Raw genomic sequence first — 18,576 nt, forward strand, 5'->3', positions numbered from 1 at the left:
GAGTTGCCACAGGTTTTTTCAAAATAAGAGTATCATATGAACCGAACGTTGGTAGCTGCCGGCGCCATAGATATTATGACTGGAGCTGCGCTTGGGGCGGAAATGAGACCCGCACAGGATTTTCAAAATAAGAGTATCGATATGAACTACACGCCAGGTGGCGGGCAGACCTCTCATTGTTAGTCGCCAAACCTTAAATCTGCCCGCCGTTGGCGGCTACTTATTTTGTTCCCTGCCCGTAATCAAAATGTGACGACTCGTACTTTGGCCTCACATTCATCTTGAATTCAAATTGAAATACAAATAGCTGTAGGTACACTGTCGTTTGTAGGGATGTCACGATATCAGTTTCTGATGGTATGATAATAACCATCAACTAAAACGAAATGTACTTTTTTTTTTTTTTTACTTTATTTTTTAGTGTTTATCGCTTTTCTGGTCAAGCATGACCGACAGATACAGGGTGAAACGGGATATAGAGCAGGGGAAGACATTCTGGCAAATGACGGCGGGTCCGGGAATCGAACTCGGAGTCCACCAGATCCGTGACGTAGCACGGTTTTCTCCGACGCAGAAATAGCGCCGAGATATGCGGTGAGCTACTGGAGCCCCCTGAAATTTACTTTTTGACTCACCGGCCAGTGGCAGGTAGATGGGAAAATTAGTTCGGTACACAATGGTTCGGTACGGATACGTGTACCGTTACATCCCTAGTCTACTCTAAAGCATAGCGGTTCTCAAACTATGGGTTGTGACATGAAAATGATTTTTGAATGTTATTTTCATGATTATATCTCACAGGTCAAACAAACCTGAATGTTATTGCCATAAAATACAATGTAGTTTGTTTCTTTACCTTACTAAAAAAATGCGTCTCAATCTGATAAAAAATGGCGGAGCAATGGACATTATAAAAAAGTAACTGTACTTACAGTAGATTTAATTCATGGTCTTTGTTGCCCTATATCGGGCGCCTGGTGGTACTAAATCCAGATTTAACTACCATTGGAAAGAGGAGATTTGGCCCGATCCATAGTTGTATGACATGGCCATAATAAGGTAATTTAGGCTTATATTCTATATACATATTTCAAATTGCATGTGTCCGGATGCCAAAATTCAGTACTGTATCTGCCCTTTATTCATTTGCTTAGATTTTTTGTACACTTGATCTCAAGAAGGTGGTGAAGGAGTTCAGTGGCAATCTTTCATGTCTGTTCAATGGTGTTATTCACCATCAAAGATGGGGGAAAATCGTTCATTACAATTTACTCAAGCATAGTAACGCACAATATATCCGACACTGGGAAAACATTCCCTGAGGTCCATAGATGTCCCTAGATACCAAGAACATGCAAATGGACCTTGTAGAAGTGCCGCAATCTTCCATTTACTTGGGTATGTACTTTTAGGCGAATCTTCTGAAAATATGGCTAGCGCTTTAACACATCCACTGCCATAAACGGCTTACCACGGGTTTGCTGATCATGCGAATTCCGCCAATCCACGGCGTACAACGTTATTGAGATCATATTTCATTTTTTCGCCATGGTATTCATAATTCCCTCACCCAGCCTCGGCTGAGACAGTGGGACTTGGCACAACCGTGCAACGCGTCAATACCGCCGCCTGGTGGATGATCGGTCGAGTTACTACCGGAAATGGATCTCTGGTGATCTCGGTGCATCTGGGAATTCCGTCTGGCAGTCACATATTGTTGCGCGACTCTAGACACACATCCGTGTATATGGATCGCTGCCATAACTCAATAATCGATATGATTTGGGCATTTATTGCGCCATACAAACCGGAAATGGATCTAGTCGATTGACGTCAAATAAGTGGGATCTTTTTCCTCCAGTCTCATCGGCGAACGGTAAGAGGACAGTAACGTTACTTTCAGCTTGATGGTTTATTCTTTTCAATGCAAACCGCTCTGATCAATATATCACCCATACTACATAAAGCATTTACTGACTATCACGGAATTATAAACTACCCCCCCCCCCCCCCCCCCCCCCCCCTTCATCCACGCATGATGAGTCATAACGTTTAGGATCGTATTCAGTTGGATTTTTTAATATAGCGTGTATCGCGAATAAACTGCAATCGATAATCTATATTATGCGTTTAGGCATATAGCTCACGTTCTAGGAATTACTGCAGAAAACGATAAAAACATACTTATATTCTAGACGGTATTTTCGTATGAATATATGAATGAAAAAGTATAACGTTCCTACATCCTGAACGATAGATAATCGATGTTGAATGGGCCATAGTAATGTCAATTTAGCAATACAATTTAAAAAGTTATAGCCCTGCAAAGAAGGTGAACATCTCCATAGGCTTAGACTGGTGGCAGTGATCATACATTGATGGATATATAAGCGTGGCAGTTAATGTGTTAAGAGGTTAATACACACACGTCTGTCTTTCTCACCAAGTGTCCATCTCGGCCTCTGACTGTGCGTCCTCTCTGTCCGTGTCCTCCAGTGTGCGTCGTGGCTACCAGGTGTATAAGCAGGTGTGTTCAGCCTGCCACAGTATGGAGTACCTGGCCTTCAGGAACCTGGTGGGAGTTTCACATACAGAGGATGAGGTCAAGGTCATCGCTGAAGAGGTCAGTGCTGTGTGTGTGTGTGATGATGGGAGAGAAAGGGACAGAAAGAGCATTGTGTGTGTCTCTGTGAGGTCAGTGCTGTGTGTGTCTGTGTGATGATGGGAGAGAAAAGGACAGAAAGAGCATGTGTGTGTCTCTGTGAGGTCAGTGCTGTGTGTGTGTCTGTGTGATGATGGGAGAGAAAAGGACAGAAAGAGCATGTGTGTGTGTCTCTGGTCAGTGCTGTGTGTGTGATGGGAGAGAAAGGGACAGATGGAGCATGTGTGTCTCTGTGAGGTCAGTGCTGTGTGTGTGATGGGAGAGAAAGGGACAGAAAGAGCATAGTGTGTGTGTCTCTGTGAGGTTAGTGCTGTGTGTATGTGTGTGTTAGGGGTGCACGATATAGATTTTTTTGACCCCGATATCGATAACTTTCTGCTCCTCAAGGTCGATACCGATAACCGATATATATATATTTATTGTATTATATATATATTTTTCTAATGTATATTCCTGTAGTGTTGACCTAACCAGATTTATCATGACATGAGTGTTACTACTATGAACAAAACAAAGCCAAGTTTTGACTCTTCAAATAAAGTGACTATATTTATTTTTCCAAATAAATATAATTTGAGTCAATCACAAAATTCACAATCCGTCAATGTCATTAACCCTTTCAGTGCCAGCGACGACATATCTCGTTTTATCAGACCCCCCATTGAGTGCTGACCGACACGAAATGTTGTTTGTTTGCCGTATTTTTTTTATTGGCGATTTGAATTCATATTTCATCAATCGAGCCTCGGGTTAGTGCTGCAGAGTCTCTCTGAGCTCAATTGGGAAGATACCGCCCCCTATCGTCTCTCCCTGTGTAACTGCACCCCATCAGCTCAGATTGATACAGGGGGAGTGGTTAGTTTGCTCATTTTATTTTTCCGTCGAGGCATCTGAAGAGACCAAGTGATCGCCGGCCCTCAGAACAGCGACGATTATGTATTTACAGTACCAACACTGTAATCAATAAGCGTGATCGATATTTGGAATGGTGATCACGAATTGGAATAATCTTTTTGGATAACATCTGATCTCGGTTAAGGAATCTATTTTACCAGTCTTAGGATAATCAGACCTGTTTTCACGGAGATATAAGCGTTTGCCCTATGCTGTGTGTGGCTGTGATCGCTGATGAGGAAATAAGATAATTGATTTTTCAACCCGCGTCTATAGCGTGCATAAGTACACATTACTATCGATAATCTAGCGTTTATTTGAAAACGATCATAAATAGGCCGAAAAATTACAACGTTTTTGTGTATTCTAGAATATTCCTGTCTTTTATCACGAAATCTTTATATTTTCCTTGAAAACAAGGGCTTTTCAAAGTGCTATAAAACGAAAATGAACCGATAAAAAAACAATCCGTTTCGACAATGTTGACTGCAAACAAGTCATTACGACTGGCAGATTAGACACATAGCCATAATTTAAGAGAGAGAATATGCGTTCACAACGCTATCATTGAAGTCCGTGGTGGCATTTAAACGGGGTTTTACCATGTTCACCAGTGGTAATCAAAGTGTTAACAATGTGTTTCCCTGAACAATGAGTGAACTAAAAACCAACAGGTATTGTGCTTTGTCAGTAGGGATGGGTACCGTTCACATTTGAACCGATACGGTACCGGTACCTGTGAATCGATACCGGTACCCAACGGTACCTTTTTTCTGTACTTTAGTCTCTAAAAATGTAATCCAAACTTCAAATAACCACATTTTCGAGCGTTTTCGGCTTGCCATTGCCCCGACTGCTTTGTTGTTGAATCAAGTAAAATCCTAAGTAAGCATATATTGTGCGTGTGAACGTTGACATGAAAATAAAAAAGTGTAAAAAATATAAATAAAAAAGTGTAAATTTCTTTTTATTTATTTTATCGGAGCTATCAATAATTGTATCGGGATGACGTCATAATTGCTGATATCGGCCAGATAATTATCGACCCGATAATTATCGTGCATCCCTAGTGTGTGTGTGTGTGATGATGATGGGAGAGAAGGGGACAGAAGGAGCATGTGTGTCTCTCTGAGGTCAGTGGTGTGTGTGTGTGATGACGGAAGAGAAAGGGACAGAAAGAGCATGTGTGTGTCTCTCTGTGGCCTAAAGGAGATATATATTTCAGAGGTTTGTATTAAGTCCTGTGCTCGTCTAATACAGAGTCTAAAAAATACCCGTAATCAAAAGGTGACTACTTGTACTTTGGCCTCACATTCATCTTTAATTCAAATTTGAAATACAAATCGCTGGGTGTATAGAGAAAAAGAAAGACCTCCGCCATCTGGTCCCAACATTTATGCCCTTTCCCTTCTTCCCTCTCTCCTCCCCACGCGTCAGGTTGAGGTGGTAGATGGTCCAGATGAGTCGGGAGAGATGTTCACGCGTCCAGGCAAGCTGTCTGACTACTTCCCCAAGCCCTACGCCAACCCTGAGGCTGCCCGTTCGGCCAACGGAGGAGCCCTGCCTCCTGACCTCAGCTACATTGTCAACGCCAGGTAGCTCACACACACCTGTCAAGTAATACCAGTGTTTCCCCTCGGATGGAGTTAAGAGGTGAAGCACAGGGGTGTTTTATTTTGTGTGTGTTCGTGAAGTGCGCCCTGCCGGGAGGTTTCTATTCGTCTGCCGGCACTAGAAGGCCTCTCGAGCCCCACGTACATACAGTGCATTAGGGGTGGGAATCGCCAGAGATCTCACGATACGATACTATCGTATCGCGATACTAAATAAATCGCGATACGCTGAGTATTGTGATTTTTTTTTTATCAAATTTTATTTATTACCCTTTTTTAAACTGCAAAGTAAAACTTTGTCAACATGTTTTATCTAATAAAATAAAGTTCAGTCTGTTCATCTCACTTCAATCATTTTTATTGCAGAACATGGTATTTTCTCAAGCAGACTGTAATCTGTGTTGCATGTACCTGACAAACTGAACTGTTTGTATTAGTCATATTCCAACTTAACTGAATGCACGTGTGTGTGTGTGTGTGTGTGGACTACTGTACAGGTATTGAAATGAACAATGCAACTTCCTTATACAAATTATTTTTATTTTATGAATATTTAAATATCGATACTTGGCGTCCCTGTATCGATACAGTATCGCCACGCAAAGTATCGCGATACTACTACATATCGATTTTTCCCCCCCACCCCTACAGTGCATATTTGTGCACAGTAATGAGCAGGACATGCTTACGTATTATGGTGTCTCAAGATTCTAAAAATGTTTAATGTTATTTTTGAAATGCAGTCAAAATATTGTTTACCCAAATAGAATGTGAAATGGCTATCATCATTTCATCAATATTATATGATATTGATCCTAGTATCTTCAAAAACTCTTCAGGAATAAAGAACCTGGTTGATATTCCCATCGGCACTCTGATAGTTATATTCTATATACTCTGGATATTCTCTCTCTCTCTAGGCACGGTGGTGAGGACTACGTGTTCAGCTTGTTGACTGGTTATTGTGAGCCTCCAGCTGGTGTGGCTATCCGTGAGGGACTGTTTTACAACCCTTACTTCCCCGGCCAGTCTATCGGAATGGGCCCCCCCATCTACAATGAGATCCTGGAGTTTGACGATGGTACGTATGGGAACAGTGTAGGGCATATAGAGGGGTGAAGTTACTCCCATATTTTTTTTGAATAGATTCAACTGTGTTATTATACAGCACAAGTACAGTACAGGGTAAAATCTTCCCAGATAGTGACACAAGTCTAATATGTGAATTCAACAACAACATTATAGCATATGAAACGGAGGTGTGCTGAACATCACATTAACTTATGGAACAGATCATAAAAGTGTTAAAGGGGCTATGTATTATAAATGTCATTTTCAGTCTCTAGCATTGTATTATAGTAATAGGAGTTTGTATCAATGTGTTTTAGTGTCTAAATACCATATTGGCGGATTGCTCTGTTTCAGCCCAGCCCCTTTCCTGCTACAGTAAATCAGGCCATTTTTATTTGAACGGCCGATATAGGTCATACGGCCGCTGGGTAGCAGACAGTGATGTGATTGGCTCTGTGGTTGTAGCTAATGCCCGCCCACATTCTACCTAGACTGACTGTACACAGCGAAACCATTTCCTCATACTCTGCATGGGGAGAGAGAGAGAGAGAGAGATAGAGAGCACTTGGGGGGGGGGGGTGGGGGGGTGGGACCTGCAGCGCGCCACACACACGCAAACGGGAGATTGAAAGAAAGAAAAAAAAAACCACAAGATGCCGGCGGACTCTCATCGCCGAGAGGGAGAGAAAGGAAGAGAGAGGAAGAGAGATAGAGAGCACTTGGGGGGGGGGGGGGGGGGGACCTGCAGCGCGCCACACACGCAAACGGGAGATTGAAAGAAAGAAAAAAAAAAAGCACAAGCTGCCTGTCTTTTTTTTCTCTCTCTCTCTCTCTCTCCCACCCCCTCCCTCTCTCGCTCTCTCTCTCTCTCTCTCTCTCTCTTCCCCCCCTCCCTCCCTCCCTCTACCAGTGCAGACTGTGTGGCACTGTCACTCAAAGTGCTTATGGGCGGAGCCAGGCCATAACAGCCTGATTTCTTGAGGCTGATTTTGAGTACTTGATTAGAAATATAAAACAATGCATTTTTTTGAAAAAAACCTTACAAATGTCTTCAATAGACTAACAGGAATTGTGTAAAGTTGCCCAAATAGTGCTAGGAATAGCAATACATAGCCCCTTTAAGTATTTCACAAAACGCCTCTGGAAAATCTTTTTGCCATACCCTATATGGGAGGGAGTGGAAGGTATATTCCTGGCCAACTGGAATGGCCCTATCCATAACATGGAATACCAGGATGCAGGGCCCAAAATTAGAGCCTGCCATCCGCGCAGATTTTACGTTTGGCGAGTGACACTGAGAGGTATGTACGCCATGTGGCGGGTAACAAAATAGTAATGTAAAATAATTAAAACTGCGTGTGTTTGGTCTTACGACAGGCCTAATTTGTGGCTTGTTTACAGACGTCACATCCCCTACTCTTCTGTCCTGACTGCTCGTGGCGCCTGCTTGGACTGTAGGGAGCTAACGTTATGTCCGCCTGCGATAACGATTAGAGTAACATTAGCTTAATAACGTTACATCATGTGTTACAAATAGGGATGCTCGATATTGGCTTTTTTACCGATACCGATACACCGATATTGTCCAACTCTTAATTTGCGATATCAACCGATATCAATCGATACCGATATATGCAGGGTTTCCCCCCCCCAAAAACGGAATAATTTCAGGTAATTAACATTACATATCTCTTGTTGTGGAATTAACACAACATTATGCATACTTTTGACAATAAATAAAATCAGAATTTGTTCTTACTTGCTTGCCTGGGTAAATAAAGGTTATAGAAATGTAAAAAAAATAAAAATGAATACCGATATTTTCCGATATCACATTTTAATGCCGATATCGGACGATAATATCGGACATCCCTAGTTACAAATATGTGGAACTATGGAAGGAGTAAGCCGACCGGTAAAAAGAAAATCCACCGCGGCAGCGAGAGCGGGACCACCTAACAAAAGAAAGTTTCGAGAGGAATGGACGCTTGGAGATAGCGGTGTTTCAAGAGACTGGCTACAGTATGATGCTGGGCTGTAGTGATGAGTTGTTCAGTGTGCTGCAAGTATGTCAAAAAGAAAAACAGAAACAACACGTTTGTCATCGGTAGTAAATCAATGAAGCTGGAATCCATTCGTGACCATGAACAGAGCCAGTGTCACATTGGCTGCATGTCTGTGTCCCGGAGTCAATTGGAGCCTCTCCTTTCAAAAACAGCCATGTCAGAGCAGAGGTGGAAACTGAGCTACACTTTCTAACAACCTGCCCACTGTACCAAGATATCAGAGACATATACTTCCCATGAATTGCAAACACCCAAAGAGAGTTTGAAAACATGACAAATAACGGAAAACTCCCATGCCTACTGGGTGGAGTATAGCAATGTGCAACTGTACATAAAAGGACATCCAATGGAATACAACCACCATAAAGGCTGTCAATCATGCAAGTATTCCTGCACTACCTGTACTGTACTGATCTCTGTGCATAGACCTGACAAACAAGCACATACTTTTAAATACACTTGAAAGACTGCTGCTGTTTCTAAATGTTATATTAAGTTATTTGTACTTACTTACATGTACATAATGTGTCATGTACAGTATATGTGTCTATGTGTCTCTTAGTCTTTACATTTTATATATACAGTGGTGGCCAAAATTATTAGAACACTTGGTATATTTAGGAGGTTTCAGTTGTTGTTCAATTGGCCATTAAAATACCCATAAAACAAATTAAATATATACAAAGTCATCATTATGCTCTATAAACCATAGAATAGAGCCATCATAAGGAGATTTGCGTAATTTTCCTTACAAAAAACTAGCTAGGCCTATCTCACTGTCAATGTCACACAATCATGTTCCTTCACAGTCCAAGCACTGTAAAGTACACTTTAGACCGCCATGATGCCACCAATTCACACCAGAACCGAAAGGGGAGAGTTGGAAAAAGAAACTTTCAGACAAGTGAAGCATCTCATAATTATCAGTCTTAAGGACCAAAGAAAGACCTCACGAGAACTGCGCGACAAGATGACTCAACACAATGACTAATGGTGCAACAGTGTCTTCAATAACTGCGTCGGAAACTGGGAGAACAAGGACTTTACTTTACAAAGAAACCATTACCGAGAGAGAAAAATATAGTGAAATGCCTGAAATTGGCAAAAGAACACAAGAAATAGACAAAGGAAGATTGGTATAAAGGGTTGTGGACTGATGAGTCCAAGTTTGAACAGTTTGGCAACAAGCGAAGAGTGTATGTTCGACGGAGGAAAGGGGAGAGATATAAAAAATGAGTGTCTCTTGCCAACAGTTAAACACAGAGGGGGTAGTTATTATGGTCTGGGGTGCCATTTCAGCCTCAGGAACAGGTGACTTAGTGAAAATTGATGGCATCATGGATAAGAAAGTATACCACAACATTCTGGTGAGGCACAGAGTACCATCTGGGAGTCGTCTAATTGGGCCTGGGTTTATTTTCCAAGAGGACAATGACCCTAAACATTCTTCTAACTATTGCCGGAACTACCTGGAACAGAAGGAATCTGTTGGAACATTGAAAATTATGGACTGGCCCCCTCGAAGTCTGGACCTCAACCCCATCGAGCAAAATTGGGGCGAGTTGGACAATAAACTGGACAGATCTATTGTACATTCAAAGGAAAGCCTTTGGCTTGAGTTGCAGAAGGCATGGGATAACATTAGTGTTGAAGTTCTCAGGAAATATATTGACTGTCAGAGAGATGTGCTGGTGTAATTGCTGCAAAAGGTACATACCAAATATTAAAGTTAAAAGAAACATCTGCATGTTTCATGAACATTAGGAAATTAAATCATGTTTTGGAGGCAAGAAAAGGTCAATGTTTTCAGATCTGTCGGGTGTTCTAATAATTTTGGCCACTACTGTATGTGACATATTTGGCCGGTAAGAAATATGCTTGGCAGGTAGATTTTTCCCATCTACCCGCCACTGGTCGGTGAGTCAAAAAGTAAATTTCGGGCCCTGCCAGGATGGTATGTTGGCACATGATGAGCAAGAGTGCTCACGATCTCTAGTTCCTGGTCTAAGACATATGGTCCTCCCTTTCTATAATGAGTGTGTGTTTACGCACATGCATAACCCCCCAGAGCGTGACCATTTAGTCATATTTTGCGGGGGGATTTAGATTGTTCATTACCAGGAGAGAGATGTGTGTGAGAGACAAGGACACTAGAGAGCCAACCGAGGCTCTCAACAGATATGCCTTTGTTTTGGTAGTAGAAGTAATGATTTTTGTAGTAGCAAGTGTGTGCTTGTACGACTCTGTACTGCATACTTAAAATATGACTTAATAATTATTATCCTTAAATGGACACTCCTTATGTTTGTTGCCATAGGAACCCCCGCCACCATGAGCCAGGTTGCTAAGGATGTGTGTACCTTCCTGAGGTGGGCCGCAGAGCCAGAACACGACCAGCGCAAACGCATGGGACTGAAGGTAAGAGATTAAACACGCACACACACAAACATACATTATGTAGTGTACGTATCCATGCAGTCAGACCAAGCTGAATGAAGCACACGCAGTCATAGGCCCTGTTCACACACAATCCTTATTAGGAAGAGGAGCAATGTTTCAACTGAAGTGAAAGACTTGCCTGCTAACAAGGCAGTAGATGCACCTTGTCCTCCAGACAACCTTTTAATGATACTCAAGAAAACTAATGAGAGCATACAAAAGTATTAAAGAATACAACTTTTTTGTTAGCTGTTGGGTCCACAAACTCCGTACCAAGGTGCTCCATAATGACCGTTGTTTGGTTTTTGCCATGGTGTGTGGCTTTTCTTTTATTGTCCTGTGGATTAACCTAGTAACATTCAACTCTCTGCGTTAAGTTATGGTTGTTTACTTAACATTACTAGGTGAGGGGCGGCCGGGTAGCGCAGCGGACTAAGCGTCTGTCTACCACCACAGAAACAGTGGGATCGAATCCAACTGTGGTGCTTCCGGGTTGGCCGACCGTCCATACTAACACAATTGGCAGTGTTAGCGGGTGGGAAACCCGGCGAGGGTGGGTCCTGGTTGTTGTAAACAGCAACTCCTACAGTTCGGTCGGGGCGCCTGCACAGCAAGGGAAGGATCTGGGAGAGGTAGTGTGACCTTCCACACGTTACACTCTCCCAGTGAGAGTCTGCGCTGCCAGGTGAAAAGAAGCGGTGGGCTGGGTACACATGTGTCGGAGGAAGCATGTGATAGTCTCCGCCCTCCCGGACTGACGGTAGGGGGGTAGAGTGTGCAACGACCAGGAAGTGGATTGGGAATTGGCATAACTCACCACTGTCTGCACCATGTGCTCATCCACACTCCTGCTTGGGGACTTCAATATTCATGTGGACAACACCAGCTGCTCCACAGCCATTGATTTCCTCTCACTACTGGACTGCTTCAATATCACACAGCACACAAATGGTCCCACCCACACCAAAGGTCATACACTTGACCTGGTCTGTTCCACTGGCATAATACCATCTGAGGTACAGTGTCTCGACCTGGCGGTGTCCGACCACCATGCTGTCCTTTTCACCCTCCCTACTTCCCTACCCAAGCTTCGGAATGCACGCACCATCACCTACAGGAACATCAAAACAGTCAGTGCACCAGCTCTGACCAACCTGCTAACCATTCACCTGGCCTCAGCTCCCCCCAGCACCCAGGTGGATGGTCTGGCTGCCCACTACAACTCCGCCCTATCCCGCAGCCTGGACTCTCTCGCCCCCATCAAAACCCGGACTGTCACCTACACCCGTCCTGCCCCCTGGTACACCCCTGAACTCCGCTCCCTGAAGGCTGTCGGTCGCCAATTGGAGAGACTCCATACAAGATCTGGCCTCACTGTCCACCTCGAGGCCTACAAGGACCACGTGCAGGCCTACAAGCTAGCTCTCATCAAGGCCAAAACAAACTACTATTCCACCCTCATCGGCAACCAGCAAAACCACCCCAGGACACTCTTCTCCACCATCAACCGGCTACTCCGCCCCCTCGACCCCCCCCCGCCCATCTGGTGCCCACGACCTCTGCTCCAGGTTCCATGTCTTTTTCCAGGACAAGGTCAATACCATCTACCAGCAGCTAGCAGTGCCCCCCTCCTCCCCCTCACCTGCTCCTCCCCCTGGGTGCCCCCCCCCCCCAATGCAGCCTCTCCTCCTTCTCCCCGGTAAATGGTCCCCAAGTTGTCAAGCTCATAGCCTCAGCCAAAGCCTCCACCTGCTCACTTGACCCCATGCCTACCACCCTGGTCAAGATCTGCCTCCCTGCTCTCTGCCCCACCATGGTCAACATCATCAACTCCTCATTTGAATCTGGTCTCGTCCCCCCCTGCTTCAAAACAGCCTCCGTCACCCCCATCATTAAGAAACCCGGCCTCGACCCAGACGAGCTAAACAACTTCCGTCCGATCTCCAACCTTCCTTTCCTTAGCAAAATCTTGGAAAGAGCAGTGGCCGCCCAACTCCAACAATACATGTCCAACCATGAGCTCTATGAGCCTTTTCAATCCGGCTTCAGAACTCAACACAGCACAGAGACCGCCCTCATCAAAATTACCAACGACCTCCTCCTTGCAGCTGACTCTGGCCACATAAGCATCCTCATCCTCCTTGACCTTTCTGCAGCATTCGACACAGTCTCCCACTCCATCCTCCTCAACCGCCTATCCAACAACCTCGGCATCACTGGCTCAGCACTCTCCTGGTTTCAATCCTACCTCACCACCCGGACACAGTTCATCACCATCGGCGACTCCAGTTCCACCCCGGCCCCAGTCAACCAAGGCGTCCCACAAGGCTCCGTACTTGGCCCAATCCTATTCACCATCTACATGCTCCCCCTTGGTCAGATCATCCGCCGCCATGGCCTCAACTTCCACTCCTATGCCAACGACACTCAACTCTACCTCTCCACCAAACCATCCACCCATCTCCCCCCACACTCCCTTATCAACTGTCTGCACGAAATAAAAACCTGGATGTCATCAAATTTCCTCAAGCTCAACAACAATAAAACCGAGCTCATGGTTGTGGCACCCAAGGCCCTGCTCCGGAAGGTTGGGGATCTCACCCTCAACATTGACGGCTGCTCCATCTCCCCATCCCCTAAGGTCCGCAACCTGGGCGTTATCCTGGACTCCACCCTTTCCTATCAATCCCATGTAAATTCCCTCACCAAATCCGCCTTCTTTCACCTCCGAAACATTTCCAGACTCCGACCATCACTTTCCGACACCACAGCTGAGACCCTCATCCACGCCTTCGTCACCTCCCGCCTGGACTACTGCAACGGGGTCCTGTCCGGGGTCCCAAGCAAAACCCTGGACAGGCTCCAGTATGTTCAAAATTCAGCTGCCAGGGTTCTAACCCGCACCAAACCCTGGCAGCACATCACCCCCATCCTCATCCAGCTCCACTGGCTCCCCATCAAATCCCGCATCACCTACAAAACCCTCCTGCTCACCTACAAATCCCTTCACGCCCTGGCACCTCAGTACCTCACTGACCTCCTCCACCCCTACACTCATTTACGGTCCCTGCGATCCACGGACACTGGTCAGCTCTCCATCCCCTGAACCAGACTGCGGACGTTCGGGGACAGAGCTTTCAGTGTGGCAGCTCCCACCCTCTGGAACTCCCTCCCCGCAGAACTCCGCACCACCCCAACTCTGGACTCATTTAAAAAACTGCTCAAAACCCACCTCTTCAACCTGGCCTTCAACCCCTAACTTTCTCACTTTATATGTATGTGTTGTGTCTGTCCACTATGTTTGTTGACTTGTTATCTCCCCCCCCCCCCCCCCCCCTTATGTAAAGCGACCTTGGGTCCTCTGAAAGGCGCTATATAAAACGAAGTATTATTATTATTATTATTATTATTATTATTATAACGACTAACATTGGGAGGGGAGAAAAATTGAAAAAGAAGGGGGGGGGGGGGGAGAAAATAAAAAAAAATACAAATACAAAAAAAACATTACTAGGTGAACAACTCTCAAAGGTCCGGTGAAATGCCACTAAAGAGCCAGGGAAGATTCGGTTCCGTGGGTTAAAACCTCTTAAGCCTGATGGGCCCTGTACTGGGCCGAGATTTATTTCACGTCACAAATGGATCAATACAATCCATTTTAAGTGTTTCTTTTTCAAATGTTGCATCGGAAACCGAAGCCTTACAAATATTGACGTGAATGTCGTGATTATATCTCACGGGTCAAACAAACCTCAATGTTGTTGCCATAAAATACAGCGTATATTGTTTCTTTACCTTTCTGTGAACGTCTAGGGAAAAAACATGTCGCAATCTGGTAAAGAAATGGCAGAGCTATGGACATTTGTAAAGTAACTGTACTTACAGTAGATTTCATTCACGGTCTTTGCTGCACTGTGTACTAGGGGTGGAACGATACGCATTCGAACCGTGTACCGTACGGTACGACCCCCACGGTTCGGGGCGTCTGTATCGTACGGTTCAGATGATACGCAAATAAAAATAATAAAAAACTTCATTTGGCACGGAGCCGGGAGAGGTGAGCGCTGGCTGCAGCAGCAGCACTGGAGGTGCTAGTCAGTTTGTGTAAAAATGGCAAGCACAATATAAATCAATCTTCATTACGACTTTAAAAACATAGCCATTAACATTACATAGGCCTACACACATCTTGCCATAGCGTTAGCAGTTTGTACAACACACCGCATGTTGAACTATGGTAGCCCGCCAGCTAATACAGTCAATGCAATGTTATCGTAGCTACTAGCTAGCAGAGGAGAAAATGGGAGTCTGAGAGGCGGGGTGTTTAAAGACAATGATAGGCGTTTATTCAACATCCAAGAAGGCTAACATACAACTGTGTTTTACTAACTCCAACCGGGACTATTGTCGCTTTTCCACTGCATGTTGATGTTATGAACTCCTCCTAACGTTACCGGAGCTGATAACGTTGCCTGAGCTGAAGGTCCGTGACACTAAAATGTCCGTGGGGACCCGCCAACCCATAGATAGTTCCAACTCACCGAATTACGTAATCAACCACAGTTGCACTCAATATTTAAATAATGTTAGTCTAAATAAATGTAGACAGATAATGTACCGTAATTCCTCTAATAGTGACCCGGGCTTGTATTTGTTTCAACTGTAGCGGGTACCAGGCTTGTATTAGGAGGAGGCCTGTATAAGAGAGAGGCCTATATTTCTAATTTTCAAATGGATCATAATGAATAAATCAACATTTTGTGTCAGTTTGAACCCAGTAAAATGTACTGGGTTCATTTATTGAAACCAAGTACTGTATGAAATAGTAAACAGTGCAATTACAGGTGGTCACTGGTCATTTCAACGTTTTCAAAGTGAAATCAAGTAACTAGCTCAGTATGCAGCTCAGTATATTAGTGACCCGGCTTGTATTAGGAGGCCGGCTTATAATTGCTTAGCTCAAGAGCGCACCCGGCCATTAATAGAGACCCGGCTTGTATTTGAGACCCGGTTACTATTAGAGGAATTACGGTACGTATTTTAAAAATAGAATGAACCGAGAAGTGTTGTTTTGAAACAGTACAGTGTGTGTTAGTTTGATGTATGCTGCAATTTATATTGATGGCCTTCTAATTTGTTTATTTATTTATTTTAAATAACAGTTTTTTTCCGCCATGGCATTCATAATTCATATATACACCTCCGGCGCTGCAGCTGGACCCTACGGCAAAAAAAAATACCGCCGCCTGGTGGATGGTCAGGCGAGTTACACTGGTAAACAGGATATTGCTGCTGTGCGTCCATTAAATTCATCCGGCTCCCGACAGACACAATAGTACATATCGATCGCTTTATAAACTTAATAATTGATATGATTTCGGCGTTTATTGCGACATACAAACCGGAAATGGACCTAGGCGATCGATGTCCTATACCTGGGATCTTTCACCGCCAGTCTCATTGACGCACGGTAAGAGGACACTAACGTTACTTTCAGCTTGATTGTTTATTCTTTTCACTGCAAACCGATCTGATCAATATATCACCCATACTACATAAAGCATTTACTGACGATCACGGAATTATAAACGACCCCCCCCTTTCATCCATGCATGATGAATCATAACGTATAGGATCATATACAGTTGCATTTTTTAATATAGCGTGTATCGGGAATAAACGGCAGTTGATAATCTATATATGCGTTTATGCCTATAACTCACGTTCTATGAATTACTGCAGAAAACGATAAAAACATACTTATATTTTAGAAGGTATTTTTGGAAGAATATGAATGAAAAAGTATAACGTTCCTACATCCTGAACGATAGATAATCGATGTTGAATGGGCCATAGTAATGTCAATTTAGCAATACAATTTAAAAAGTTATAGCCCTGCAAAGAAGGTGAACATCTCCATAGGCTTAGAGTGGTGGCAGTGAGCCTACATTGATGAATATAACCGTGGCAGGGAATGTGTTAAGAACTGACAATCAGGGAATTTAAACATTGTTGACATTGTTTTTTTGTGTTTATATTAAAGAAATGAAAGTCTAGTGCTGGCTGAGCATATTGTTTGTTTGCACTTAAGTTAATACTTTGACAAATGTAGCCTATATTTTTCAGTCAGTTCGGTCTTTGTGTGCCAAACATTATTTAAGGCTGTAAACACAAACACTGTAAACCTTTTTTTTTTAATAAATGAGAAGCATGTTTAGATTTTTGAGTGTTACATTTTTTTAAATAAAAAACAACGTTTATCGAACCGAACCGAAAACCGTGACCCCAAAACCGTGATACGAACCGAACCGTCCATTTTGTGAACCGTTCCACCCCTACTGTGTACCGTATGTAATTTATAGGCCTGATATTATTCTATATTCATATTTCATATTGCATGTGTCCGGATGGCAAAATTCAGTACTGTATCTACAAAAAAACCTGTAAATCATCTACCCTTTGGTCCTTTGCTTAGATTTCTAGTACACTTTATTTCAAGAAGGTGCTGAATGAGCTCAGTGACAATTCTTCACTTTTGGTTAGGGATGCTCGATATTGGCTTTTTTTACCTATACTGATATTGTCCAACTCTTAATTCCCGATACCGATATATGCAGGGTCCCCCCCCAAAAATGGAATAATTTCAGGTAATTAACATTACATATCTCTTGTTGTGGAATTAACAAAACATTATGCATACTTTTGACAATAAATAAAATCAGAATTTGTTCTTACTTGCTTGCCTGGGTAAATAAAGGTTGTAGAAATGTAAAAAAATTTAAAGAAAATAAAACCGATACTTTCCGATATCACATTTTAATGCCGATATCGGACGATAATATCGGACATCCCTACTTGGTGTTATTCACCGTCAAAGACCGTCAATGAATAATAATTTATATTCTCCTTTTGGTTCATTGCAATTTACTCAAGCCTAGTAACAGACACAATATTTCTGACACTGGCAATACATTCCGTGAGGTCCATAGATGTCCCTAGATACCAAGAACATGCAAATGGACCTTGTAGAAGTGGAGCAATCTTCCATTTACTTGGGTATGTAGTTTTAGGCAAATTTTCTGAAAATATGACTAGGGGTTAAGAGTTTGTTTTCAAGGGGCGGCTAGGTGGTGCAGTGGGCAAGGCACTCACCACCAATGCTGGAGACGCTGGGTTCGAGCCCAGCTCTCCACATTGCTTTCAGTTTGGCTGGTCGTTCGTACTAATACATTTGGCAGTATTAGGGGGTTGGAAACTGATGGGTGGGGATCGGACGTTGTGGACAGCGACTCCTACAGGTCGGTTGGTGCGCCTGTGCAGTAGAATCAGGAAGCGACAGGGGCGGCGTCCCTCCAAAGCGCAGACCCCTGACGCTGAAAGATCGCGCTGTGCAGGTGAAAAGATGCGACGGCTGCTACCTCGAGTACCGGAGGGGACTCGTGCAATGTATGGCTTACACGTCCACATTACAGCTGGCTTGTGGGAGGCATGAAACAGCGTTCGAGATAGGGGAGGGTTGAATTGGACGATACGAAATTGGGATGGGAGAAAAATAGAAAATGGGAGAAAAAGTGGATAAAATTTTTTTTTTTCAAATGAGCAGGAATTGCATTTTTGGCTCAAGTTTAGCTAAGCATCACTCAATGGCATATCATTTTGGGGCTTGATGATAAACAGGGCCGGCTTTTCATTAACTATGTTTTGGCTCATTGCCACCACACAGAACTATGTAAAGTCAATTTGGATATGCTATGAGATGCTTAAAACACTACTTACACACACTGTGTATATTTTTACATTTACATTTACATTTAGTCATTTAGCTGACGCT

General features: G+C 43.6%; 1 protein-coding gene across 1 annotated transcript in view; it reads left to right on the top strand.

Moving 5' to 3' along the window:
* cyc1 (cytochrome c-1) overlaps positions 1–18,576 on the top strand; it is a 30,799-nt gene that overhangs the window by 10,538 nt on the left and 1,685 nt on the right. Inside the window, exons 3-6 of the mRNA XM_084316133.1 lie at positions 2,497–2,623; positions 4,994–5,151; positions 6,090–6,250; positions 10,624–10,724. Of these exons, the coding sequence (XP_084172259.1) occupies positions 2,497–2,623; positions 4,994–5,151; positions 6,090–6,250; positions 10,624–10,724 (547 nt within the window). The remainder of the gene's footprint in view (positions 1–2,496; positions 2,624–4,993; positions 5,152–6,089; positions 6,251–10,623; positions 10,725–18,576) is intronic.

The sequence above is a fragment of the Notolepis coatsorum genome, assembly GCF_963971535.1.
Source record: "Notolepis coatsorum genome assembly, chromosome: 6".
Classification (NCBI taxonomy): domain Eukaryota; kingdom Metazoa; phylum Chordata; class Actinopteri; order Aulopiformes; family Paralepididae; genus Notolepis; species Notolepis coatsorum.